The sequence below is a fragment of the Leuciscus leuciscus genome (genome assembly GCF_965113295.1).
Source record: "Leuciscus leuciscus genome assembly, chromosome: 6".
In the NCBI taxonomy this organism is placed as follows: Eukaryota; Metazoa; Chordata; class Actinopteri; order Cypriniformes; family Leuciscidae; genus Leuciscus; species Leuciscus leuciscus.
The window spans coordinates 40,708,626-40,736,315 of record NC_138730.1 but is presented as its reverse complement, the minus strand read 5'-3'; the positions used below and the strand labels follow the sequence as shown (position 1 = coordinate 40,736,315).

Below are 27,690 nucleotides of genomic sequence, written 5' to 3'. Positions count from 1 at the left end.
CGTGATCCACAGGTCTATTGCCTGACGCTGCTGTCAATCCTGTACGGGGCGGGGATGTTCAGCCTACCGGAGCGCGTGAGTTGCCGAAGCACACGTCCGACACCGGAGGAGAAGTTGAGCAGCGGAGCCTTTTATCCTCTCCAGGTTGCTTTGCATTGCTCTTACTTCAACCAGGAATTAAAGGTATTACTCTGGTCGCAAAGACATCCGTGAAATAATGCCAGACAGTAGAAAGTTCATCGAGAACCTCTCTGGAGCAGGGAAGTCCATCGGCGTCTTGACGAGCGGTGGAGATGCTCAAGGTATTGCTTTTCTTTAACAAACCTTATAGGATACAGGGTGCTTGTTTGGTCGACATCAAGGCAGATTGACTTGTTTGCATCAATTGATCTGATCATTACACATCTAGGCAAAACAGAACCAGTGCAACAGATGATAACACAGAAAGGCGCGGCAGTTCCGGGCTTTAAAATTACGCTAAAATTACTGTATCAATACTTTTATAGCGATTGCGAAGCATGTTTTCAGTCATTAATGAGCCTACTAAAAAAATGATTTTTAAAATATGATTGGAATATGTTTATAAATAGATAGTTTATAGGGTTAAACACATAGTTTATAGATAATTGAATTAAAATAATGAACTTGCATCGCTGATGACAGCTCGAGCGTCATGACAACGCGTAAGCTAAGTGCAACTTCCAACGCTACTGGAATAAAATATTTATGACGCAGCATTTACGTTATGTCATACGTTTTATGCTGACATTGGCTTTGCTATACAGTTAGCCTAAATCATGAATGAATGAAAATTCCTATCTTTTGCTTTTTGTCCGTCTATGTGTTTTCTGAGCATCTTTGTGCGTATCGCGTGTAATCTTTGTTATGTGTCATCGTAATAAATATATAGTGGTAAGGATGAGTGCGCGTCTACGTGATGGCAGGCAAGTATTAGAGTGAGACTCCCATGATTCCGTGAATCACGTGGGAAAAAACGACGGCATCCCAAGCATGAGTGCGCGCGGGCTAAAACAAGCCTCGGATAATCATTTCCGTTCAATGCATGCATGAAACGTTCATTGTTTTACGGCATGTTTAAGAGAGAACTAAAGAGGTCACGAAGCGTTGTTTTGCTCAGTGATGCAATGTCTGACTCCCTTTATCAGCTGCATCTCAGTTAGAAGAGACGATTGTATTCTCCACAGAAACATGTCTGTTTGTTTACTGTTGAATGCGTGTGCACATTTCCTGCACCAGCCTAAAACAATAGTTTTATATTTACAGTATAAGAATGAATTATATAATGGGAGTTCATAGGAAAAGGGTGTGTTGCTGTATTGCACTGCTACTCCTAGAGTTTCCACTTTTTACCCTTTTGACCTTGGTTCATATAGTGATGGCACTATGTTTCCTAGCAACGGTTTCCTGACAGCAGCCCTCCCATCACTATGGGTTAGGCTGGACATTGCCTCAGGGGAATAGATGCTTAATTTAACTTGTCAGATCACAGCACTTTGGGGAACATATACTGAGCAGAGCCTCCACCTTTCATCCCTCTATTTGTGCCACAAATGGTCTGGAGATCTTTGTTTGAACGGTTTAAAATGACCGTTTTGATGCATCAGAATTTGTGAATGACCAGTCTTTTCTGTATTTCTTCATGTAGGTATGAATGCCGCAGTGAGGGCAGTGGTCAGAATGGGAATCTACGTAGGAGCAAAAGTTTATTTCGTCCATGAGGTGATTTTTCTTTTGATTCCTAAGATCTAAACTCCTATGAACCTATATATTCCTATGTATTCTCTGTGAAATTTATATAGGACATTAACTGTTTAAAGACAACATGAAACGGAAGTTGAGATTGTCTTTACTTCCCTACTGTGACGTATATCTGAGTGAAACGGTGTCATGACAAATAGGGTCCTCCCTTGAAATCGGCTCTCTATGGTTATACTAAATACATAAAATATATATCTTACTATATAGTGCATAATAAAACAAATTGAACGCAATTTCTTTCACTTGATAAACTGTTAATTAATTAATTAATTAATAATAATAGCCTATTAAGTGAATAATTGAACATCATTACATTCTTTATATAATGGAAATATTTGGATATTTAACACGAAATTACATGAAAGATGACTGTGAATACATGAAGGGTAAGTTCAAATGCATGTATAAACTAAGCTATCAGGCTAATCAGGTAACTGCTATAGTACATAAGCTAACTAATACAGACATTTATGGTCATTATTAACATGATTTTGTAGGAATTGTAATCAGGCACTATAGAGAGTATCTATTCAAATCAATTTGAGCCAATGGGATAGCTAGGGGGACTAACAGACCCGATTTCAATGGAGGACCTGATTTGTCACTGCAATGGCTTTTCGAACAAGAAAAAATGTAGGCCGGGACATGGGTAGGTTTAGGTATATGTAAGGTGGATCCAGATCCAACTCCTCCCCCTGGATTTCGTGTTCTGCAGTGAGGACCATCTCGAAGGTTGCACTATGTGCTCCGATCACGACACTAGCTACCCTATGTAACCCCCTGTAGTCATTTCATGTTGGTATCTATGACCTTTGCTGTGCAGTGATAAATAAAGATTCTAGGATTACAGCAAGCAGCATTGTTTATGTGGATCACAAAGGACATACATGAAAGCGTGTCACAGATAAAAGGTGGTGTCCATAAATAGTTTTTTTCCCTCAGGGCTACCAGGGCATGGTGGATGGAGGGGACAACATCAAAGAGGCATCATGGGAAAGTGTTTCCAGTATGTTACAAGTGGTAAGCAAACTTCCATATTAGATTAAAAGCTAAAAAAAACACACAAAATTGAGCGAGCACACACAAATAGATAAGATACAGTGCAGGGGTGTTGCTGGAGCTGCAGATTTAAAAACATTGTTTTTTAAATATTATAATGAAAAATAATTAATATAATTATATCATAATTAATATTATTAGATTTTATGTAAAACATACAAATGTAATTCGTTATAATATATATATATATATAATAATGTATATATGTTATATAATGTTATATGTATATATGTTATGTAATGTAAAATATTTTCTGTCCAGATTTTCTGTATGCATCAAATACTGCTTGCAAGCAACACCTTCATTACCTTCCACTTCTAATGTGATAGATGATCCATAAGTAATATTATCTGTGATTTTTGTATGACAAGTGACAACACTACAGTGTAGCCTATTTTCTTAATGTCACTCTATGTTTGCAGGGTGGCACTGTGATTGGCAGCGCCCGTTGTAAGGATTTTCGTACCCACGAGGGACGTCTGCGTGCTGCTCTAAACCTGGTGCAGCGTGGCATCACTAACCTGTGTGTGATTGGTGGAGATGGCAGTTTGACCGGAGCTAATCTCTTCAGGGAGGAGTGGAGCGGACTGTTGGATGAGCTTGTCCAGTCAGGTAGCAGAGTAGGAGGGGCTTATACATGGGATGAAGATTTGTCATTTCTTACTGTATTGAATAACATAAAACCTGCATATTTTTCTATGTATCTATGATTTGTTTTTTCTCTCCCAGGTCAAATCACCGAAGAGGCTTCCCAAACTCATTCTACGTTGCATATTGTTGGGATGGTTGGCTCGATAGACAATGATTTCTGTGGGACAGATATGACCATTGGCACTGACTCAGCATTGCACAGGATCATAGAAGTGGTGGACGCCATAATGACCACCGCACAAAGGTATATGCTAACAATGACAAAAAATCCCAGTTATTCCAATCAATTTAAATTTGCAAACATTTTTGTTGCCCAACAGTAGGGCATGGCATGGCGCTAACCAGGGCTGGATTTGCCTCATATTTTTACATAGGCAAAATACATTTTTGGGCCTCCCAATACCCCTCACTCCCACCCTGACCCCGGTAGCTTACACACATACTAAACTGTATATCGTCGCCGTTGGGCGGAAACCTCATGTCCAAAATCGATACTATCAAGAAATGGGGGAAAAAAACATTGTATTTTTTTAATAATTAAACAGTGTTGTCAAAGTTCATATTGTGGCTTATCAGAAACGTGCATGTGTCATTATATTATTAACATTCTACCACAATCAAGCTCAGATGGAGTTATGAGGTTTTTGACCAGTGGATGTCGGACACACATGTTTTGTCCATCATTAGAACGGCTGCATCTGAAGCAGCAAGTGCTTTGCGTTTTAAAGTTATAAAGTTTACTCCTCAAATACATAAAACATTAGCCTTTAAATATGAAGTGTTTCTTGAATAGAAAACACAACAAAAGAAAATGCTGTACTTAATCAAACAAACAGTTCTTTATTTACCTTTTTGCAAACAAGCAAAGACGGTCCAAACTGCATTTGGCACTTCATTCAGAGGCAGGTTTGAATGACAGTTTGAGGATCCAATGGAGTTGCGAGGTTTAGTTACAAGCTCTTTTTAATACGTTTCATTGGTTAAATATTTGCAAAACCCACAGATAGACGTAAAGGGTGACCAATAGTAATGAATGGAATTTTTTTGTTTAATGATGAAATATGGAGATACGAGTTTTCTGAACAATATGTGTTAAAGTGTTTTAACATTAGAGGGAAATAATTATAATAAATCATTATTTCTCCTTATTGTAATTTCTTTTTTTATATTGTGTGTCTTTTAGCCATCAGAGGACCTTTGTGCTGGAGGTCATGGGTAGACACTGCGGGTAAGACCGTATACTTGAAACACTCAAAAAGAAACATGCGTTTATAATCAGCATTAAACCATGTGTGTATGTGTGTTAGGTATCTAGCATTAGTCAGTGCTCTTGCGTGTGGAGCTGACTGGGTGCTGATTCCAGAAATGCCTCCCAAAGAGGGCTGGGAGGAACAGATGTGTCACAAACTATCAGAGGTAACACTCCATACACAGAAACATGCACACAGAAACATACAGCCACGCTCAAACCAACTAAAGCAGAGAGACTACTAACCTAACTATGTTGTTCAGTAGCGTAAGTAGCTAACAAGCTACCTTTTACAGCAGTTGCAGTGTAGCCAGACCAAACATTACATCACTGTTTTTTAATGTTGCATTATATTGTGCATGGAGCTTTGCAATCGAGCAAGCTGAAGTAATTTACATTTATTCATTCAGCATGTGCTTTTATTCAAAGCGACTTACAAATGAGGAACATCACACGCAATTTGTCATCAGAGCCAACAATATTTATGGAAATTTCAAGTGTGAGCTAGATTAGCACACAAGCTAAAGCTAAAGTGAAATGCAGAAATGTAGAGAAAGAAAGAACTATATACTATTTTGAATTAAGAGAATTATATTAGAGATAATAATATGAGAATGAGTATATATTATATATAATTTTTTATGTATCCTTTTAAAAATAGAAATGTTTAAATAAATAATTTGAATAATTTATTTGAACGTATTCTTTAAATGTAAAACGTTAAATGTTAGAAGCATATTCATAATCTAATATTAACTGAGTAACACTTGAATCCATTGAATCATCACTCAGTTGTGTTCCTGGAACTCTTTCATTGTTTTACGTTGTCTTTTTGTAGAAAAAAGAAACATGTAATTAAGTACTGTAATAAATAAATGAGTGTTTTCTTATTAGTTTAGTATAAAAAATATTTGTATTAATAGATTGTTTGATGCTGTCACTAATTGATCTATTGTTTTTGTGCCACAAAAATGCTTATTTTTTTTACTGAATTATATAATCTCAACTGATATTTAGATTATTTCATATCTTATAGCTTTATTGTACTTAGCAATTTGTTTTAGTAGCCTGTAGTAGTAGTAGTAGAAGTAGTAGCCTTTATTGTCACTTAGTCACAAGTACCAGCGAAATTAGCCATCAACCTGTCCATACAAACATACAATATGACAAGGGGGTAGACAGGACAGGAAGACAGGGGATTGAGGAAAATACAGCATGACATGAGGAGAGGTGAGGAGAAAAAGGCAACCCCCAGACTATGCTCCTGTAGTGTAGGAAGCCACTTTTTCTATAGAATAACTTGACAGTACTAGCTTGTGGTTTAGCTTGCTACAGTTTCCCAAGCAGCTGAACACATTCACACAACACACTCATGCATACATGCCAATGCACACACACACACACACAGCATGTTTCAGTCCTCCAGTGTTTGTCCTGCAGAGCCGTTTGCGAGGTTCTCGTCTTAATATAATCATAGTGGCTGAGGGAGCCAGAGACAGAAATGGAAACCCCATCAGCTCTAATGAAGTGAAGGACGTGAGTATCTTCTCCCTCTTCTCACCAGTGTGTATGTATGTACGAATGTGTGTGTGCGTGCTTTTCTTCCCTTGTAGAATCGTGCTGATAAGAAACGGCTTAATATCATCATAGTAGCTGAAGGTGCAATAGACCATAACAACAAGCCCATAACCACAGACCTTATAAAGGACGTGAGTAATGCACAGCTACAGCACATTTACGAGCCTATAAATGACAGCTTTCCTTCTCAACAAAATACTTATTTTATTTATTTATTTTTTACTTTCTATGGCCTAATTTTGTTGCTGAAGTAATAACAAATGCATGTTTTGGATTTGAGTTTTGTCTTTTTGTGTAAGTGTCAACTGTACGTGTTTCCATGTGACACTTCTCTTTATTTAGTACACTGATTGTAACAGTTTTGATCTGTGTGTTACTTACTTTTATGCCTTTAAGTCACACACATTTCTCTTTCATCATTCATGTCTGTGGTTATGTTTGCTGCGCTTGCCTTCAGAATAAACCCCTTTAGAAATATTGCTTTGTTCATGCATGCATGTTTTAATTCATGTTGGAGTTTTGAGCTTGGTTTCCAAGTTCAGTCTGACATTAATAATAAATCCATCTACACTACCGTTCAAAATATTTTTTTTTTCCTCAAATAAATTAATACTTTTAATCAACAAGGATGCATTAAATTGTTCACATGTGAAAAAACACTAAATCCCAATTTTTCTGTTCTTTTGAACTTTCTAATCCTCAAAGAATCCTTAAAAAAAAATCAGGTTCCACAAAAATATTAAGCAGCACAAACATATTAAGTTTTCAATATTAATAATAATGATAAGAAATGTTCCTTGAGCAGCAGCAAATCTGCATATTAGAATGATTTCTGAAGGATCATGTGACTCTGACGACTGGAGTAATGATGCTGAAAATTCAGCTTTTTTTAAATAGAGCTTTGCATCACAGGAATAAATTACATTTTAAAATATATTAAGTCAGAAAACAGTTATTTAAAATTGTATTAATATTTCACAATATCACATATTTTTATGTGTTTTTGATCCACTAAATGGTGATCATAAGAGACTTACAGTAAGAGACTTGTTTAAAAAAAAAAAAATCTTTTGAACAGTAGTCTTCATGATCCTGCTGGATCTGTCTGAGGAACATCTGTATTTGAGTTGAAGTGAATATTGTGTTGACTCTCTACTGCAGCTGGTTGTGCGCTGTTTGGGGTTTGACACACGGGTCACCATTCTGGGTCACGTCCAGAGAGGAGGAACACCCTCTGCCTTTGACCGCATTTTGGTATGGTCCTGACTGTATTTTATTGAATTAGACAAAACACACTTTAGCATGTTGTATTTACTCTCTATCACACAGTACTCTATCTCTCCTCTGTTCCTCTGTAGGCGAGTCGTATGGGAGTGGAAGCCGTGTTGGCCCTGTTAGAAGCGTCTCCTGGCACTCCGGCGTGTGTGGTGTCTCTGTGTGGGAACCAGGCTGTCAGGGTGCCGCTGATGGAGTGCGTTCAGATGGTGAGAAAGGAACTTAACTAATGACAGACTTTTGGGTTTTAAAGTTTATGGTAACGTTTATTAAAGGGGTCATATAATGTCATTTTTGTACAAGCTAATATGATTCTTTAGGGTCTAAATGAAAAGTTTGTAATATACTTTAATTAAAAATTCTCATTAGTATTGTAAGAAAACAGCTCTGTTTTCAGCACGCTGTTTAAGTGCATGTGTCTTTAAATGATAATGAGCTTTGCTCACTCCGCCCCTCTGTTCTGTGCGGACACCGTTTGTAACACAATAACACAATAACCATAACGCATTGTTCATTATAAACATGGGATTATGAATTATATTGAGAACGTCGTACATAGAAAACATGCTGTAATGTACCCTGAGTGTAAAAATAGCCGCATTCATCGTGAAGCGTGCAAGGGATTTGCAAAGATTAATATAAAGATTAATATAAAGGTTAATAAAACGTTACACTCACTTCAGTTCTTCTGGAGGTGCAGCAGGAACTTTTTCAGGAGCAGCTTCTTAGCAAATAACCAGCTTTACTGACCTCCTTTGTAAAGCAGTCTGGTGTGTGAAATGATTCGCGCAAACATGAAAGCATTGACGTTGATCGTGAGTAATATTCCCTTCGAAAACAAACTCAGCCACTTCGTCTTCAGCTGTACGGATTTAGGAACATCAATATGATGCTGTGTTCGTTATTGCACCCAAGAACAGAACACCACAATCGCTTAGACGCCATTCTACTCAGTGCTCCAGCTATCAACACTGAACACGCCGGTCGGTGCGGGCTATGATTGACAGCTCGCTCACGAGGACGCGAGGGCGGGTCTGTGTTGAAACGCTCCTGTCAATCAACCATCGTGGGAGGGGCGTCGATTTTGTGACGTCACAATATCGAACAGCTTGATTTGAGATGGGAGGAAACATATAAGAAGATTTAAAAAAAAAACACTGGATGGATTTATATAATTTTATGATGGTTGTGTACAGGCACTGCCAACACACATTTCAGTACAATCAACTTGTAAAAGTGCATGTACCATTATATGACCCCTTTAAATCTGGGAGCTTTGGTCTAGCAGTTAGAGCAAGTTCCTGTTTCCTGTCGTCTTTCCACATCTGTATCAGTAAAATAGGTTAGATTTAATTGCATTTTTATTTCTGAGAATTTTTTTAATACAGAGTTATACTTTATATTGCTGCATATAGACAACGTGGTCCATATAAACTCTATTAACAGCCAATCCTGAATCTCAGTGTAGTTCAATCAAAATAGTATTTGCTTGTAGTTTGATGCTCTGTTTGGGAGTTTTGGAGTTGTCAGTTTGATAGTTTGTCATACTACAGACGCAGGAGGTCCAGAAGGCCATGGATGAAAAGAGATTTGAAGAAGCTGTAAAGCTGCGTGGCAGGTAACACACAAAAATCATCATTTTACTCTACAGAGCAGATGTAAATGGAAAAAATATTCATATCCGTTTATGCACTTTTTATCACAACAGGAAATGTTTGAATGGCTTTTAAATCCTTTTACTCTTTTTTTTGTATTTTAGAAGTTTTGAAAACAACCTGAATACCTATAAACTCTTGTCTCACCGCAAGTTTGATACTGAATTTCCAAATGTAAGTCAGTCATAATGTGAACAAGACATAATGTATATTTTGCACAACATGTTTGGTCTGATTGAGCCACTTTCTGTGATACTGAAAGCTCAATGTTTATTTATTTTCTTGTGTGGATGAGGATGGAATGCTGGAAGGCCATTGTCATGTATGTACTGTACATGGAATATAGAATAGAACAGAATATAGAATAGTCAATGCTTTGTCTCCTGATTAGGTTTCTGAACTTTTCTACCTTTTTTAAAATCAAAAATACACTATATACAGGAGTGCACATAACTGGTGTGTATGCGTGGTAACAATAAACGATGCACAGCAGAAAACGTGGAGGGAAGTGCTTTTGAGTACCAACATTTTTGTCATTTTTGGGGACAGGGACAGGGAGTAGGATTTTTCTCCATCTCTGGTAAGATTAGCAATCATGATGATCCATGAGTTGATCCGTGATCCGTACAGACCAGGCCCCACGGTTCGGCACACATGTGATTCACAAATTAACTGCTAAATTTAACCTTAAAAAAATAAATAAAAAATGTTTATTCTCTATCTGAATATAATTTAAAATGTATTCTTGTGATGGCAAAGCTGAATTTTCAGCATCATTACTCTAGTCCTTGTCACATGATCCTTCAGAAATCAGTCTAATATGCTGATTTGATGCTCAAGAAACATTTATTATTATTATCAGTGTTGAAACATACAATTTCAAGATTCTTTGTTGAATATAAAGTTCAAAAGAACGGCATTTATTTGAAATGCTAATCTTTTGTAACATTATAAATGTCTTTACTGTCACTTTTGATCAATTTAATGCATCCATGCTCAATAAAAGTTTTAATTTATCATAAAAAAGAAAAAACGAACGTGACCGGTAGTGTATTAGTTGTTTGAGAGTTCAGGGAGACAGTGTCATCTCGGTCAGTTGAAATCACATTGACATGAGGCTTCCACAGATCACTTAACAAAACATGCACTCTATAGAGTACAGTAGATTCAAAGGTAGTAGCATAGACAATAAAAATAGAACATTTCATCCTGAACGTGAAGAAAGTTAAAATCAGAGGCACATGACCACAGACCACATGTACATAATTACACTGCTTTTTTGAGTGATTGACTCACAAATGCAGCTTAATCCAGGATTTTGTTCTGTTGTTTGTGTTGTGTATCAAACAAGACTTAACAGTGTATTGTTCTATAACCATTTCTGCATGTCTTATGCAGTCTACGTAATAGCAGGGAGCAGATACTTTGAGCTCACTTTGAGGCCTGACTTCTGATTGGTTATATAAACCTTCCTTTTAAATGGTTTTGTGTTTCATTATGTGTATGGTATGTGATATGCTCTCTTCTCTTCACTAGAGTTCATTTAATGTGGCCGTATTGAATGTCGGCGCTCCTGCAGCTGGCATGAACGCAGCCGTGCGCTCGGCCATCAGGGTCGGGATCACAGAAGGCCACACTATGTTTGCTGTTAGTGACGGATTCGAGGGCTTCTATAAGGGACAGGTAACGCAACACAAACTAACAGACCTTTATGTATAATTGGTGTTTCTTTAAATATGGACACTTTTTTATGTTGATGATTTTAGGAATTTTTCAAAAGCTTTTTAGGTAGATATTTCATTGTTTTACTCTTCTCCCAGAGCCAGACTTCAAAAGATTTTCAAATAGGAAAATACATTTTAAAAACATTTTTGATAAAAGAAAGTTTGATCATCTAAACAAACAGTGAAGTAAATGTAAAAAAATTCAAAAGGTAAATTATTTATAATTGTTTTTTTGTTTTGTTTTTACAAATATTACATTGTTGTGGCATCATTTTCATCACAACCAACAATTTTACCTTTAAGAAAGATTTTTGAAACGTACAATGTTTGGTAAAGATAATATATTATTGTTAGTCTGTGAAACACTGTGAGATATATAGACGTAGCATATAGCCGTGTGTATATGAATCAGTCCCTTGCCAAATGAGATTAACAGTCATGATTACAGTAAGCCCATTATTCCCTCCCACAATCCCCTGCTGCATTGTGCTCAGTGCCATATTTAACCTAGTGTAGCATTACAGATCCACTTTATACTACTTGCCTCATTCAGAGGAAATGGTGCTAATGCTCTGTGTATTCTAATTAAATGCAAGTTTGAGGAGTTTCTTGTTTGTTTTTTGCCCAAATATCCCTTAAATGTGATTGGATATGTTTCCAGTGGTTTCACAAGGTTTCTCTGTGTAAGAAATAAATGCTTAATATCTAGGATGTATATTATGAGAAAGAAAAGCAACATTAAACTCTGTTTGACAGTATTGAGTATCAGTGATCATACTTTTCAGCATAGCAGTTTATAAAGAGATAACAATTTAAAACTCAAGCAAAGGTCCATGATCCCATATTTACTCAGATTTGTTCTGCAGATAAAAGAAATCAAGTGGGGTGATGTTGGGGGCTGGACAGGACAGGGCGGGTCCCTGCTAGGCACAAAAAGGTAAGATTATATTTCTAAGGGCCCGTTGTCAGTGAAAAAGACACTGATATGCCTTTATGCACTGAATAAGATGCTTTCTAATATCCTGAAATATATTTTTCAGAACTCTCCCAGCAAAACACATTGATAAAATTGCAGAACAAATGAGCATTCACAACATCAATGCTTTACTGGTTATCGGAGGATTTGAGGTATGTAATGTAATATTTACAGTATTTGTCTACATTTATGTACATATGTGTATTAATAAGTAAAATAACATTTTGATTCTATTACTTTCTTGCTATTCATTATGTCATGTGCAATTGTGTCTCTTTTTTGTCATAAAGGTGCAGTACATGATTTCTGAGAAACGCTGTTAATATTTGAAATCACAAAAACAAACACACTCCTACCCAAAAGGATCACACCCCTATCTTGATAGCCCCACCCCCAAATTCACCAACACCCTATGCAACACAGGCATTTCCCCCCTAATGAGTGGACACGCCCCTTACTGCTGATTGGCTACACGTGCGTTTTGGTGCTCGGTCCGAAACAGCGTTTCGTTTCTCAGAATTCGCTTACTGCACCTTTAAATGATGTCATGATGATATGTTTTATAGTATTTATTACAAATTGTTATTTACAGACGAGAAACAGTAGTTTACAGTGTTTTTTTTTCTATTGCTACCAGATATTAATTAGTTTGTAACAAAATAACATTTAATTTAATAACTGAGGCACAACATTTATTTGTTTTGAGATTATCTTGTTATTTCAACAAAACATATCTTATAGTATAATAAATAGATTAAAATCATTACATCATACACTACAGTTCAACATTTTTGGGGTCAGTGAGATTTTTCAGTAGGAAAGAAATTAAAATGCATAATATATTTATAATATGTTTATTTGTAATTATTATAATTAAAAAATATTTATAATTTTTTCATAATATTTCTTAATAGCACTGTTTTTACTGTTTGTAAGTCAAATTTATGCTGCCTTGGTGAGCATGAGAGACTTCTCTTAAAAACATTTAAAAAATCTTACCAACCCCAAACTTTTGAACAAAAGATATGCAATAGTCAATGCAATAAATTACTGAAGATTCTGAACAATTTACTGATGAAAATCTGATAACATGCAGTATTGTTGCAAAAAGGCTCTTCATCAATATGATGACACATTTTGTCTTTTTTCCTGATCTTTATAATATCATATCGAAAAGACAGTAAGAGTTTCAATTGTTTTGTGTTTCATCTGTCATTTCACAATCGTACTGTAAAACTTCTACATAAATACTTCCAGTCTCTTCCTACCTTCATAATAAAAGTGGGCATGGCTCCCTTCCGCTTCTTAATATTACCCATAATTCTAGCCAGTGACCCGTAAGTCTTGCTCTGACCGCAGGCATATTTGGGGTTGATGGAGCTGCAAGCAGCTCGCTCCAAACACACAGAGCTTTGTGTTCCCATGGTGATGGTCCCGGCCACTGTGTCCAACAATATCCCCGGCTCAGATCTGAGCATCGGGGCAGACACGGCCCTCAACGCCATCACGGATGTAAGACGTCACACACTCGTGTCAAAGAGTGTGTGTGTGTGTGTGTGGGGGGGTGGGCATGTATATCTGTTTGTCAAGAGCACTGTCAGTAAGATCAGCTAAATGAATAAATGTAAATGTAAATGATACGCTGAAAGGTAATGGCTGATGATGACCAACCTCCCTGTCAGGAAACACACAGATTGTATGCGAAATACTTGAAGGATAAATGACATTTTGTGAATATCGTAACAGTAAGCCTAGATAATTTTGGATTTTAGATGCAAATGTAGACCTTATGTGTGATAGAGCTATATTTGGTGGAATAAGGTAGATTTATATGCATTAAGGTGAGGGAAAGTTATGTTCTTTTCAGTTTAGGTAGAGCTATTTAACAGGGTGTTTGGTAGAATTATTGATATAGGATGATGTAGGATTAAGTATGTTTACATGTACAGTTACAATCAAGCGTTTGTGGGTTTTGGGTAGTCAAGCTACAGTTTTATCTGGCTTAGTACACACGCTTAAAAATAAAGGTTCTTTATTGGCATCTATGGTTCCATGAAGAACCTTTAACATCCATGGAACCTTTTCATTGCACAAAAGGTTCTTTATACTGGAAAAATATATGTTACATTATTAAATGTTCTTCACACTAAGAAAACAAAATATATTTTTTTAAAGAACTGTTTAGTGAAATGTTCTTTGGGGAAACAAAAATGTATCTTCTATGGCATCACTGCGAAAGCCTCCTTTTGGAACCATAATTCTTAAGAGTGCATGACACCATATGTAATCTAATACAGGGCCGTAACAACCATAGACATTTAAGGGGATGAGATGTTGCCAAACTGTCCCCCAAAGATTCTTGATGCTAATCTGCTGCACTTCATTATGTTTTAAAACTTTTAAAAATTACATTTTAGGCTGCTCTGTCTCTGTGGTCTAACAGTGCTTATCAATGCTAAAAAGATTGAGATGGCCAATCAAATCAAAGAATGAAGGCCTTACTGTTCACAGGAGCCCAACGCTTCAGTTTGAACTGTGAACCAGTGTAAATAGCTAAGCAAAACTGTTTTATGATAGAAATGTTAAATGATCAACGGTAATATTCAGTGATGGGAACCACTCAACTTTTCTAATTAATTCATAACTGAATGTTAGACAAGAAACATTAACAGAGGCCTTTTAAACATACTTTATTTGCCATAAGAATTCAAAAATAAAAATACTATTTGCAAATAGTACAAATTAATTAACAATCCTTAATTGTTAAATCCAATATTTAATTCATTTAAATAAAAAAAGATTATTACTACTTTGGTTTGGTCCCCCCAATGTTTGAGACATGGTTATGGCCTAAACAAAATTGGTGTAGAAACTATTTTTACTGAGAAATTGCTTGTTGATTTCACAAATAATGACAGGGAATCTGCAAGTAACACATTTAATTAAACGTGAAATTTCAAAGACTGAAATAGTATTTTATTGTAAAACGTACTTCGATAATCATGTTTGTATTGACAACTTTTTTTTACAGTGTAGTTTAATCTCACTCTATACGTGACATTTAAAACAAATTACCTTTGTCCGACTGAAATCGAACTTTTAAAGTGCATGTAAACATACTTACAGTGCTCTCTGGGCAGAGCTTTGATTTGTTGCATGAAGTAGAGCTGCATTGTGGGATTCTGCATTTGTTGGGGTGGGATACCGCTGTGTGTGATGATGGGCTGAGGTTGGCTGTCACTGCGGCCTGACCGAATCAGCGTGTCTGGAGACACACAGCACAACCTATCACCCAGTCCTGCATCTGACTGTATAACTGTGTGTTTGTACCCGTGGTGTGTGTTAATATTGCAGGCCTGGTCCAACAAAGTAGCACAATCATAATGAGATCCAAATTGCAACATTTCTTGCATTTTATGTTTGATTATAATGCATGTGCTGCCAAAAATGATCTAAAAGTTTTCCATTCTGTTTCATTTATCAATATACCTTTATTTATATACACTGTGAGATGAAGATTAATATACTTATTAATCTTGTACCTTTGAGCTCAGTTCTGCTGTATAAGAAAAATTTATAAAAATAATAATAATATAAATACTTCTGAACAAATGAACACATGAATTAATGTCCTGAGACTAAGTATTAGGAATTGAGTTCAAAAGCATTTGACCGTGAATAACATCACTAACAAAAAAAAAACCCATTTGGTGGACACAAATCAATACAGAATTTTTCATTAATTTTAATGGGTAAACTTTAATTTATACCCTTTTTAGGTTGTGGAATAAGCTTTTATTTAGTTTTTTAGCAATAACAAATAATTACATGCTCTTAAAATACTCTTAATCAATGATGCTAATGGATTAATGAAATATTTCTGATAAGTTCAAATTGACACCATTCCCTGCTAACAAAAATATTTTCTAAGAACATTTTGCTAATGTTACCATTTAGTTAAGAAAACGTTATTTCTGAATGTTCTCTGAACTTTCAAAACGTTCGGTAAAAAAAAAAAAAAATGGTAAGAAATAATTCAATTTTATCATTCTTCACACGTTACTCTTGAATGTTCTCCGAACATTCTGAAACAAGTAGTAACATTTAAAAAAAATTTAGACCAACATCCAACTAAAACGTTTTAAAATAATTATTAAATGAAAGATGTATGCTTTTGTGCTAACGTTTTAAGAACATTATTAAAGACCACATAACTTTGAACGAATATTCTATTAACGTTACTGGAACATTGTCAGAACGTTAGCTAAAGTTCTCAGCCTTTGTTAGCTGGGTTTAGTGGCACACTGCCAATTTCATGCATTATTTTTTTCAGTTTAAATTCATACTGCATATGCTGTCCATAGACATTAAGTTGTACAAATCAAATCAAATGTAAGTGCGACAAACTGCATGCTGTTTTGGGCCCGGCCTGATGTCTTGTGTGTTTCTGTCTGCACGTGTGTGTGTTATGTTGTGCTGTTTAAGGTCTGGTTGTGCTGCTGTCTGGTGTGGTTGTGCAGTCGGTCACACTTTGTTTGGTTATTGTGAGGTTTCCTGCTTTCTAAATAACTTGCCTCAGTCACCATTTAGCCAATGCCATGCCCACGTCACGAGGATCTGGTGGTCAACTTTCGACAGACAGGAAACACTTTTTCCCTCTCAAAACAGTCAGAGAGGACGTCCTGTTTTGTGTACACTAGTAAGAGAGTAAGTGAGCACTCGTCCTAATGCATGTGCACTGCTGCAGGCCTTTGAGAGTTTGCTGCAGCTGGTGGATGCCCGCAGCAGTTATGAGGAGTTCTGTGTGCCCATGTGCATGCTGCCCGCCACCATCAGTAATAATGTAGCCGGCACTGACTTCAGCATTGGCGCTGACACCTCTCTCAATGCCATAGTGGAGGTAAGACACACCATCCTCGCCCGGAAAGCCAGATGTTACCATGTCGATTAGTACAGCGGAAATGAAAATAATTTGTCAGACTGTATCTTTAAAGGTGAACTAAGTCATTCTAGGTAATGTAAGACTGAGACAAAAAAAACAAATCACAGCATTCTGTGTGGATTCAGCATCACACACAAGAAAATGTTTTTGGTTATCAGTACCATTGTAGAACTTCCCCTTTCGCATGAATGATTAATTTATTCCAAGAGGAAGTGTACAGTAATGGGGGTTTACCAAGATAGCAGGTGTGTTCGACTTCATGTGGCGCTGCGCAGACCGATCGGCATCTGACTTGAAGCACTGCATGCGGAATTGCGGATTAGAAATTTTGTCTGACTTGAGACAGCGTCATTGTGACATATGGCATCAAAGTACCGCGAGAGTGATTGGAAAGCAGCGTGTCCAGAGCGGCTGCATAAGCTCTGATGACGACACAGCAAGTTGACACACAAACCCGCCTCTCCTCACTCACTTGTTTCATTTTCTCTGGATGAATATTGTTGCTGTTACAGGGCTTGAATTTCAGCGTGATTGTGCGTATTGCGCATAATTTCACTCATTCCCGCAGATTTTGTGCTTACACCCAAAGTGCGCGCACATAAGCCACCTCATATTAAATTGAGTTATATTTCGCTGCTTATTGCGCTTAAACAGTCAAATACACACAAAATAATGTCAAAATGCCGGTCGAGTATTCATGTAAACACAGTCGGTTATGTTTTAAGATGACGTAAACGGATGAGAAAGAAAACACATCTGTAACAGAATAATGGATCCGTGTGTCGGGTCTTAAAGTGACAGCAAATTATTATTATCAAATGATTAGATAATATTAAAAATATCTAGATGGCGATATTTCCTCATGGTATCGATATCAAAATTGTGACTTGTAACTTTGGAAAACCACTAGCCACAGTGGCTGGTGAGCAAAAAAAGTTAATGTCATAACCTTATTGTGTCATGTTTATAAAAATATATAGACCCACTTTATTGGTATTTAAATAGTATAGGCTTATGTTGAACTTTATTCTTGTACAGATGGCGCTGTATTAAGCAGTACATGAAAAGTGTTTCTGTTGCTTCATGAAGCAACAGACTGCAAGCGACAACTCTCGCCGATCGGTCTGCGCAGCGCCACATGAAGTCGAACACACCCTAAGTGAGTATACTGTAGTATTCGGCTGGTCATGTGATCTCAATATTGCTTTTAGGTAAAAAAAACACACAAAAAAAACACTGTGTATTTAAAAAAAAAAAAATGGATTTGTCAAATGTACTATATATATATATAAAATTCAAGTGGAAAAAAACATTTAGTGCACCTGTATGAATTTATGATTATGCCCTTTTTTTTTTTATAAGAATATAATTGCATGCGAGTTATAAGAAATATATATTTTGTATATTTTGTATATTTTTTTATAAAAATATACATTTTCAAGTGGAAAAAACTATTTAGTGCCCTTTTACAATTTTACGATCATGTCTGGAGGTCACAAGAAACGATCACGAGAAACGCATACAGAATGTTTTTCATATCTGTCCGTGAGATATTAGGCTTTAGATGTGAGATACATTATCTGTGGTTATATAACATACCGAACTGTGTTTGTCCACTACAGGAACAGATTTATATGCTGATCTGAAAGTTTGTATATTTTCCCAAGTTGCATGGTAAACATGGATCCTCACAAAAATCACTTATTTTATGAGTTGGAACCACATGCATGTTCTCTATTGTTGTGAACTATATTGTGTCTCGTGCTTGCATGCGATATCTTGCATATACAGGTCCAAAATGAACACTCAACAAGTGCCAACTGTGAGCATAAAATTGGTTGGAAGTGCAACTTTATACATGGACAAAGTGTATATGGAGAACATGTATAATTCAAAAACGTAACTCTAATAAAGTACTAAATAATTTAATTGTAATATGCACAAAATAAAAAATAATTCACGGAACAATTTTATGAAATGTTATTTAAAAATAAATGTTATTGATATATTATATAATATATGAAATATATAATTTTTTCAATAATTATTTAAAATAAATAAATAAATTACCCACTATTGGCCAGTTCATTTTGGACCATGCTTCAGTACTTGTGTTATACTTGAATGCATCTTTTATATCCCGTATGTCTGAGTTTATGGTTGTGAGTCAGAACGGCAGTCTGAACTCTGTCCGTTAATGAAGTGTGTGTGCATGAGTAACGGATAGGTTTCATTCTTAAACCATTACAATGTGTGTGTTAGACGTGTGATCGGATAAAGCAGTCCGCCAGCGGGACCAAGCGGCGCGTGTTCATCATTGAGACGATGGGCGGATACTGTGGTTATCTGGCGACGGTGGGGGGGCTGGCGGCCGGAGCCGATGCAGCCTACATCTATGAAGAGCCGTTTGACATCCGAGACCTACAGGTGAGACATGCACTTCTGTCCATATTCACTGCAATGTATTTTCTGAATATAATATTTCAAATATACACCTGTGTTACACCTGCAGTGTAACTATAGAATGGATAAGGTGATTACAGTGTTCTCTCCTTCCCCGTCCTCTGTCTGCTCTGTCCCATGCGCAGGGAAGAATATTTAGCAGTGTGTACTATTTAAAGAAATAGAGAGAGAGAGAGAGAGCGACATCCTGAGTTTTTATGAGTGCTCTATTTTTCAGTCTAACGTCGAACATTTAACTGAGAAGATGAAGACTAGCATCCAGAGAGGTTTAGTGCTCAGGTATGATCTATGTATGGTACATACAGCATTTATACGCCACACTGATTTCATTCAGCTGTATACTGTAGATCTGTATGTGTAGAAGGAGTGAGGCGTGATTGTATGTGTGTGTGTGTTTTACAGGAATGAGAACTGCAGTGAGAACTACACAACTGACTTCATCTACCAGCTGTACACTGAAGAGGGCAAAGGAGTGTTTGACTGCAGGAAGAACGTCCTGGGACACATGCAGCAGGTACACACACACACACACACACACACACACACACACACACACACACACACACAGGAAAGCAATTGAACATGATCAGAATATTGTTCATTTGCCACGTTATGATGTCCTGTAGGGTGGTGCTCCTTCGCCGTTCGACAGGAACTTTGGCACCAAGATCGCTGCTAAAGCCATGCAGTGGATCTCCAAGAAGCTCAAAGAGTTTTACAGAGACGGTAAAGAGAAATCAAATCACTCCTGTAAAGATGCTCCTGATTGTGTGAACTCAGACTCTGTCCTTGCTAAAGCAGCAACAGGAAACTTACATATTCACAGTCACACAGCTGCAGGAAATGACATGCTGATAGTCCCAGGTCTCATTTCTGCACCAGATATATTTATGTAATTATACAGAATTATTTTGATTAACTAAGAGGATAATGTCATTTTAATGAGCACAATTACATAAGTTTAGTAAATTAACATCAGTCCCATGTGTTTGTCATACTTATGGGTTGCACAGATTTGGATGTAAAATGTAATATAATATTCAATATAAAACAATAAAATAAAATGAAGTATTATAATAAAGATATTATTAAAAAAACTGTAATTAATAATGAATTGTAATAATAATACATTACTATTAATAAAATAATTAATGTAGCTTTTTTAATTTGAAACTATAAAATATTATAATAAAATGTTATACATATAAATTAGATATACTTTATTATTAATCAAATGTATCATATATGTATATATATATATATATTAACAGACACATTTTGATCTTAAAAGCGTATTAGTAAATTTTAAGATTTAAAATGATCTAAGATTCGTAAAAGTGGTAGAAATATTGTTAATTTTTCAATTTACAAATGTAGTTAAAGGGGTTGTTACACAAAATGATCTAAAATCATCATTTACTCACCCTCAAAGTTGTTCCAAACTCTAAGACTTTCGTTCATCTTCGGAACACAAATTGAAGATATTTTGAATGAAATCTGAGAGCCTATTGTCCCTCAGTTGACAGCTACACAACTACCACATTGACGCTTCAAAAAGTTCATAAAGAGATTGTAAAACGCCATTGCTTTATATGATGAACAGATTGAATTTAGGCTTTTATTCACATAAAAACATTCATCAACTCACACATCAGTGGTAGTAAACAGAAGCTCAAGCATGTTCGCTTGACGTGCGAGAACCAATGAGGTTCATTCTCGTGTTACGCATCACGTTTGAGCTTCAGCAAGAACCAATGAGATTCATTCTCGTGTTACGCATCACGTTTGAGCTTCAGCAAGAACCAGTGAGGTTCATTCTCGTGTTACGCATCACGTTTGAGCTTCAGCAAGAACCAATGAGATTCATTCTCGTGTTACGCATCACGTTTGAGCTTCAGCAAGAACCAGTGAGGTTCATTCTCGTGTTACGCAGCACGTTTGAGCTTCAGCAAGAACCAATGAGATTCATTCTCGTGTTACGCAGCACGTTTGAGCTTCAGCAAGAACCAATGAGATTCATTCTCGTGTTACGCAGCACGTTTGAGCTTCAGCAAGAACCAATGAGATTCATTCTCGTGTTACGCATCACGTTTGAGCTTCAGCAAGAACCAGTGAGGTTCATTCTCGTGTTACCCATCACGTTTGAGCTTCAGCAAGAACCAATGAGATTCATTCTCGTGTTACGCATCACGTTTGAGCTTCAGCAAGAACCAATGAGATTCATTCTCGTGTTACGCAGCACGTTTGAGCTTCAGCAAGAACCAATGAGATTCATTCTCGTGTTACGCATCACGTTTGAGCTTCAGCAAGAACCAGTGAGGTTCATTCTCGTGTTACGCATCACGTTTGAGCTTCAGCAAGAACCAATGAGATTCATTCTCGTGTTACGCATCACGTTTGAGCTTCAGCAAGAACCAGTGAGGTTCATTCTCGTGTTACGCAGCACGTTTGAGCTTCAGCAAGAACCAATGAGATTCATTCTCGTGTTACGCAGCACGTTTGAGCTTCAGCAAGAACCAATGAGGTTCATTCTCGTGTTACGCAGCACGTTTGAGCTTCAGCAAGAACCAATGAGATTCATTCTCGTGTTACGCAGCACGTTTGAGCTTCTGTTTATGTTCACTGATCAGTGTCTATATGTAAATAAAAGCCCAAATTCAATCTGTTCATCATATAAAGCGATTGTGTCTCTTCTGAAAATTTGGACAAAATTCATATAGATTAGTTTTACGATCTCTTTATGAACTTTTTGGAGCATCAAAGTGGTAGTTGCATAGACTGTCAATGGAGGGACAGAAATCTCAGATTTCATCAAAAATATCTTCATTTGTGTTCTGAAGATGAACCAAAGTCTTACGGGTTTGAAACATTTACATTTACATTTACATTTAGTCATTTAGCAGACGCCCTTATCCAAAGCGACTTACAAATTAGGACTAAGTTCAGCGAGTCATCATAAAGAGGCAAAAGCAACAACAACGCAGGAAGTGCTCAAAATACGAAGTTCTGGTATTATTCAGAGTAGCATAAGCCTGATAAGTGATGTTTCAAAGGGAAAGGATTTTTTTTTATTTTTTTTATTTTTTTTTATAAGGTTAAGTGCTCACGGAAGAGATTGGTTTTCAGCTGTTTTTTGAATGTTGTCAGGGATTCTGCATTCCGGATGAGGGTGGGGAGAGCGTTCCACCAGCATGGAACTGTAAATGAGAATGTTCTGGAAAGTGATTTTGTGGCTTTCTGTGATGGAACCACGAGACGTCGCTCGTTGACCGATCGTAGGTGTCTGGTAGGGATGTAGACTCGTAGGAGTGAGTGAAAGTAGGAGGGAGCTGAGCCTGTGATAGTTCTGTAAGCAAGCGTCAGTGCCTTGAACTTGATGCGAGCAGCTAGAGGTAGCCAGTGCAGAGAGATGAACAGAGGAGTGACGTGGGCCCTCTTGGGCTCGTTGAAGACAAGACGAGCTGCAGCATTCTGGATCATCTGTAGGGGTTTGGTCGCACATGCTGGGAGTCCAGCCAGAAGGGCATTGCAGTAGTCAAGCCTAGAGATGACCAGGGCCTGGACGATAAGTTGTGTTGCATGCTCAGTTAGGAAAGGCCTGATCTTCCTGATGTTGTGCAGTGCAAACCTGCATGATCGAGCTGTCTTTGAAATGTGATCTGTGAAGGTCAGCTGGTCATCAAACGTTACTCCAAGATTTCTGACCGATCTTGATGGGGTGATTAATGATGACTCTAGCTGGATGGTGAAGTCGTGCTGTAGAGACGGATTGGCAGGGAGGACGAGAAGCTCAGTCTTTGCCAGGTTGAGCTGCAGGTGATGTTCCTTCATCCATGTGGAGATGTCCGCCAGACAGCTTGAGACCCGTGCAGCTACTGTGGGATCATCTGGTTGAAAGGAGAGGAAGAGCTGTGTGTCATCAGCATAGCAGTGGTAGGAAAAACCGTGTGCCTGTATGATGTGTCCCAGTGATGTGGTGTAGATGGAGAAGAGGAGGGGACCAAGAACTGAACCCTGGGGAACCCCTGTGGTCAGCTGATGTGCTCTGGATACCTCGCCTCTCCATGCGACCTTGAAGGACCTACCTGTGAGATAGGACTCAAACCAGTGGAGTGAAGTTCCTGTGATGCCCAGTGATGAGAGGGTGGACAGAAGGATCTGATGATTCACCGTGTCGAAGGCAGCAGACAGATCCAGGAGAATGAGGACTGAAGATTTGGAAGCAGCTTTTGCGATCCGTAGGGCTTCTGTGACTGACAGTAATGCAGTCTCAGTTGAATGTCCTTTCTTGAAGCCAGATTGGTTGACATCCAGCTGGTTGTTTAGAGACAAGAAGGATGTTAGTTGGTTGAAGACAGCTCTTTCAAGTGTCTTCGCAATGAATGGTAGGAGAGAGATAGGTCTGTAATTCTCTACCAATGATGTGTTTAGCGTTGGTTTTTTGAGCAGTGGAGTAACCCGAGCCTGCTTGAATGCTGTAGGGAAGGTGCCAGTGTGGAGGGATGAGTTGATGATGTGTGTGAGTGATGGTAGAAGTGTGGGAGAGATGGCTTGTAGAAGGTGTGAGGGGATGGGGTCAAGCGTGCAGGTGGTAGGGTGACTGGAGAGGAGAAGTGTAGATACTTCTTCCTCGGTTAGCGAAGAAAAGGAGGACAGAGGGGTATTGGCTGTGGAAGGGGTCGGTCTGGGTTCCTGTGTGTGTGGAGCTGAGAACTGACTGCTGATAGCTGTTGTTTTGTTGGTGAAGAAGGTCGCAAAATCGTCAGCAGTTAAGGAGGAGGCGGGAGGTGGTGGAGGTGGACAGAGGAGAGAGTTGAATGTCTTGAAGAGTAATCGTGTGTTGGAGGAGCTGTTGATCTTGTTGTGGAAGTATGAAGATTTTGCAGCATGAACATCAACAGAAAAGGAGGAGAGGAGAGATTGATACATACTCAGGTCAGATGCGTCTTTTGATTTGTGCCATTTCCTCTCCGCTGCCCTGAGTTTGGTCCGGTGTTCCCGAAGAACCTCAGATAACCAGGGGTTAGAGGGAGTAGTGCGTGCTGGCCTGGAGGAGAGAGGGCAGATAATGTCTAGAGAAGAGATTAGAGTGGAGCATAAGGTGTCCGTTGCGGTATTCACATCCAGAGATGAGAATTGTGAGGGTGGGGGAAGAGAGGATGACACGGCAGAGGAGAGATGGGAGGGGGAAAGTGAGCGCAGGTTTCGTCTGAAAGTGACAGGTGGTGGGGGTGGGGGTGCAGGGGTAGAGAGTTGTAGACTGAAAGTAACGACATAACGACATACGGGTGAGTAATTAATGATAGAATTTCATTTTTGGGTGAACATATACCCTTTAACTAATGTTAACAAATTAAAACTATTTTAAAGTGTTACAGAATATATTATGTTCAGTCTTGACCGTATAGATTTTCATGATATGTCATAGTGTTGAGTTATTTTCTTTTGCTCTTTTTTGCTTTCCTTGGTTGGCTCAGATGAAGGTAAATGTTTTAATTCACTTCTAAGTGCAATGTTATTATGCTTGTATCTTTCGCTGGTGACTTTGAACTGCTTGTGGACTGTGTGCAATACCATATTTTTGTGTATTCGGCAGGACGTGTGTTTGCGAACACAGAGGATTCTGCGTGTCTGTTGGGGATGCGGCGCAGAGCTCTGGTTTTCCAGCCCGTCGTACAACTGAAGGATGAGACCGATTTCGTGTAAGACAACAAACACACTTAACAAAGCTGATTCTAATATCCTAGTAATGATGTCATAATATTTGTTTCCAAGGCAACTCTTTAAGGATTTTATAATGTAGCATTTTTTCTCACTTTTCCTCAGAAGTCCTTGTGTAATGTTAAAGTTCTTGCTCCCCAAAAAAAATAAAAATGTAGTCTGACTTGACATTATCTCGCTGACCTTTAGAATCAAAAAGGCTGTTTGATACTGTGCCTTTAAGACTTCTAAATATGGAACAGCTATGAACATGTAAATAGGGCGATGATATGTTAATGTTATGTTTATGTTTTCTGCTTGATTTTAATAAATGATCTGGGGGACTTTAGAGTAGTGATGGGAGAAACTAAGCCAGTTTTAAACCAGTTTCTTCACAAAATGATTATTATTCTGATTAACTAAGAATAGCATGTGCTGTTTAATGTTTGATGATAGCGTTATTTCACATGTGCGTTAGCAATCTTCCATCACATGTTTCTGCTCCTTGTTTTTGGATACGGAGATTCTGTACTCTTTCAGAAGAGGCGTTATAGTGCCCCTCACCATATAATAGTTAAAACATTGATTTCTGGAAAATTCCGTCAATGGCATGGAAAGAGTTCATTCTTTTTAAAGGGGTCATGACATGGATTTTTATTATCTATTAACATTATAAGCGAACCTCAAGGAACTTAAATAATAAAACAAATAAAGTATAGATGTATATGTGTGTGTGTGTGTGTGTGTGTGTGTGTGTGTGTGTGGAAAATGTTCAACCCTCATTCTCCATCATTGTCTCTGTTCTCATTCATTCCCTCAACCCTCTGTCTCAAACGAGCTGTTTTAACACTTTCCCCGCCATCGACGGAATTTTCCAGCTTTCCTATTATGCAACTGAAAGAGTAGGCTACTGAATCTCCTGATCAAAATATCTGAAAAAAGAAGCAGAAACAAGCGGTATCATATGTAAGCAGATGCATATGTAAAATAATGCGATCATCACCATTATTAAACAGCTTATAAATCAAAACTGCCAAATGTTACTGAATTTAATGTCGACCCAGGACGAGGTATATGACTGTGAAGCTTTGGGGTGTTGATGGACTCGATCTACTCCATATGTGTTTTGATCATCGTTCTGAATCCGATCCAGATGAAACCTTTGACAAAAATGTGATTTTCTCAGCTTTTTGCTCAAAATATTGCTTTTTTTATGAACTTACCCACATTCAAGCGTTGATAAAAAAGGAATGCATGAAGCTAGAATTAAAACAGTTTTTTTTGTTTTAAAGATTAAAGATTTCTTTTGATATATTGCATGTTCAGATATTCATACAACAGATTTTCTGGGGGCCATGAAACTTTTGTGAAAATAATAAAAAAAATGCTGGCACTGACTGGCAACTTTTTTCAAAAACGCTGGCGGGGAAAGAGTTAAAGTGGCGGCTCCTTTAAGGCTTGTCAGAAAACAGCCACTGTTGTGATTGCCTAACAGAATTGCAAAAGAAACAGTATCAATGCACACTCGCTATTGCATGCGAGTAAGTGTTTTGAAAACATTATCCATATAAAGCCCGACTTTTGGACTTGATTTAAAACATGCTTTGTTTATAGGGAGGACATTTATAGTCTGAAACTTACAGGATGTTTTAATGGTACAAAGACCTTTTATATGTCAAAAGATCAAGGCAACTTTGATTTCTCATGTCATGACTCATTTAACTCAAAAGAGCAAGGAGATAACAATCCTGTTTTACATGATATGCTCCCTTTAACGTTTCAAAAACATTTAAAATTGATACAGACTTGGCTTTTGACCTGATACTTTTTATTCCCAGTCACAGGATCCCGAAGGAACAGTGGTGGCTCAGACTGCGTCCACTCATGAAGATTCTGGCCAAGTACAAAACCAGCTACGACGTGTCCGACGCGGGCCAGCTTGAACACATTGTCCGTCCGAGAGCTAAAGACAGCTCTGCTATTTAAAATCAGCCCAAGTAAAACCTAGTTGTCTTGCAAGTATAAATGTGATTCCATAGCAGATCTGTAGCAATCTGTCTTGACCTGAACACATTATCATATACAGTCCATGTAAAGCAGTTCACATTAAAGCGTGACCATAGACATACAGCCACAAAATCCTTAAATGTTCTAGATCAGTGTTTGACAATCCATATGCTCAAGCGGTTAGCTTATCCCTTAAATGGGGCCAAGTGGTATATTTTGTTAATATGCAAGATTTCCATATTTATATTTATTCTAATAGAGCTTATTTTCATTGATTGAATAAACTACCCAGCGCCACTGGCTTGTAGTATAGCTCGTAATCCCACAACTGCACCTTGTTTTAGTTGAAATGGAGTCTGAATGAAGTCTTCCTAATGAAGCTGCATATGCTATGGCACACTTTGTACCAAAGCAGATATTGTGTTAGTGTGTTTGTCACGACGTATATGTGTATATACATCTAATGCTGCATTAACTCCCTTTAGAATGTAAAAGATGTGGCTTGTCATTTAATTTATTTGAGCAGTTGTTCACAGTCTATATTAAAACATTTAACCCTATGGTGTTGCGTGGTGGTAAAAAATTACTGATTTTTATTTTATTTTATTTCAATAAAATGAATATACTATATT

The 27,690-nt window shown here is 37.6% G+C and overlaps 2 protein-coding genes across 4 annotated transcripts in view; one reads left to right on the top strand and one right to left on the bottom strand.

The window, feature by feature from the left end:
* pfkpb (phosphofructokinase, platelet b) lies at positions 1 to 27,688 on the top strand. Of its 3 annotated transcripts, XM_082173002.1 has the most exons (23): positions 1 to 302; positions 1,667 to 1,740; positions 2,722 to 2,799; positions 3,261 to 3,450; positions 3,568 to 3,733; positions 4,673 to 4,717; positions 4,797 to 4,905; positions 6,352 to 6,447; positions 7,478 to 7,570; positions 7,675 to 7,800; positions 9,145 to 9,209; positions 9,351 to 9,420; positions 10,783 to 10,929; positions 11,837 to 11,907; positions 12,011 to 12,098; positions 13,306 to 13,458; positions 16,694 to 16,846; positions 19,151 to 19,315; positions 19,569 to 19,630; positions 19,754 to 19,865; positions 19,978 to 20,077; positions 24,948 to 25,053; positions 26,890 to 27,688. In XM_082173002.1, exons 1-23 carry the CDS (start codon positions 218 to 220, stop codon positions 27,035 to 27,037), a joined length of 2,502 nt encoding a protein of 833 aa, XP_082029128.1. In that variant the 5' UTR covers positions 1 to 217; the 3' UTR covers positions 27,038 to 27,688. The 3 variants fall into 3 exon arrangements, with proteins under 3 accessions (XP_082029128.1, XP_082029130.1, XP_082029129.1); XM_082173004.1 differs by lacking the exon at positions 13,306 to 13,458 and having other exon boundaries at positions 10 to 302; XM_082173003.1 differs by lacking the exon at positions 16,694 to 16,846 and having other exon boundaries at positions 15 to 302.
* The window catches only part of LOC309501214 (G-protein-signaling modulator 2-like), a 159,780-nt gene continuing 140,412 nt past the window's right edge, over positions 8,323 to 27,690 (bottom strand). The window contains exon 3 of the transcript XR_014206783.1: positions 8,323 to 8,858. The gene's annotated coding sequence lies outside the window, so the exon portion shown is untranslated. The remainder of the gene's footprint in view (positions 8,859 to 27,690) is intronic.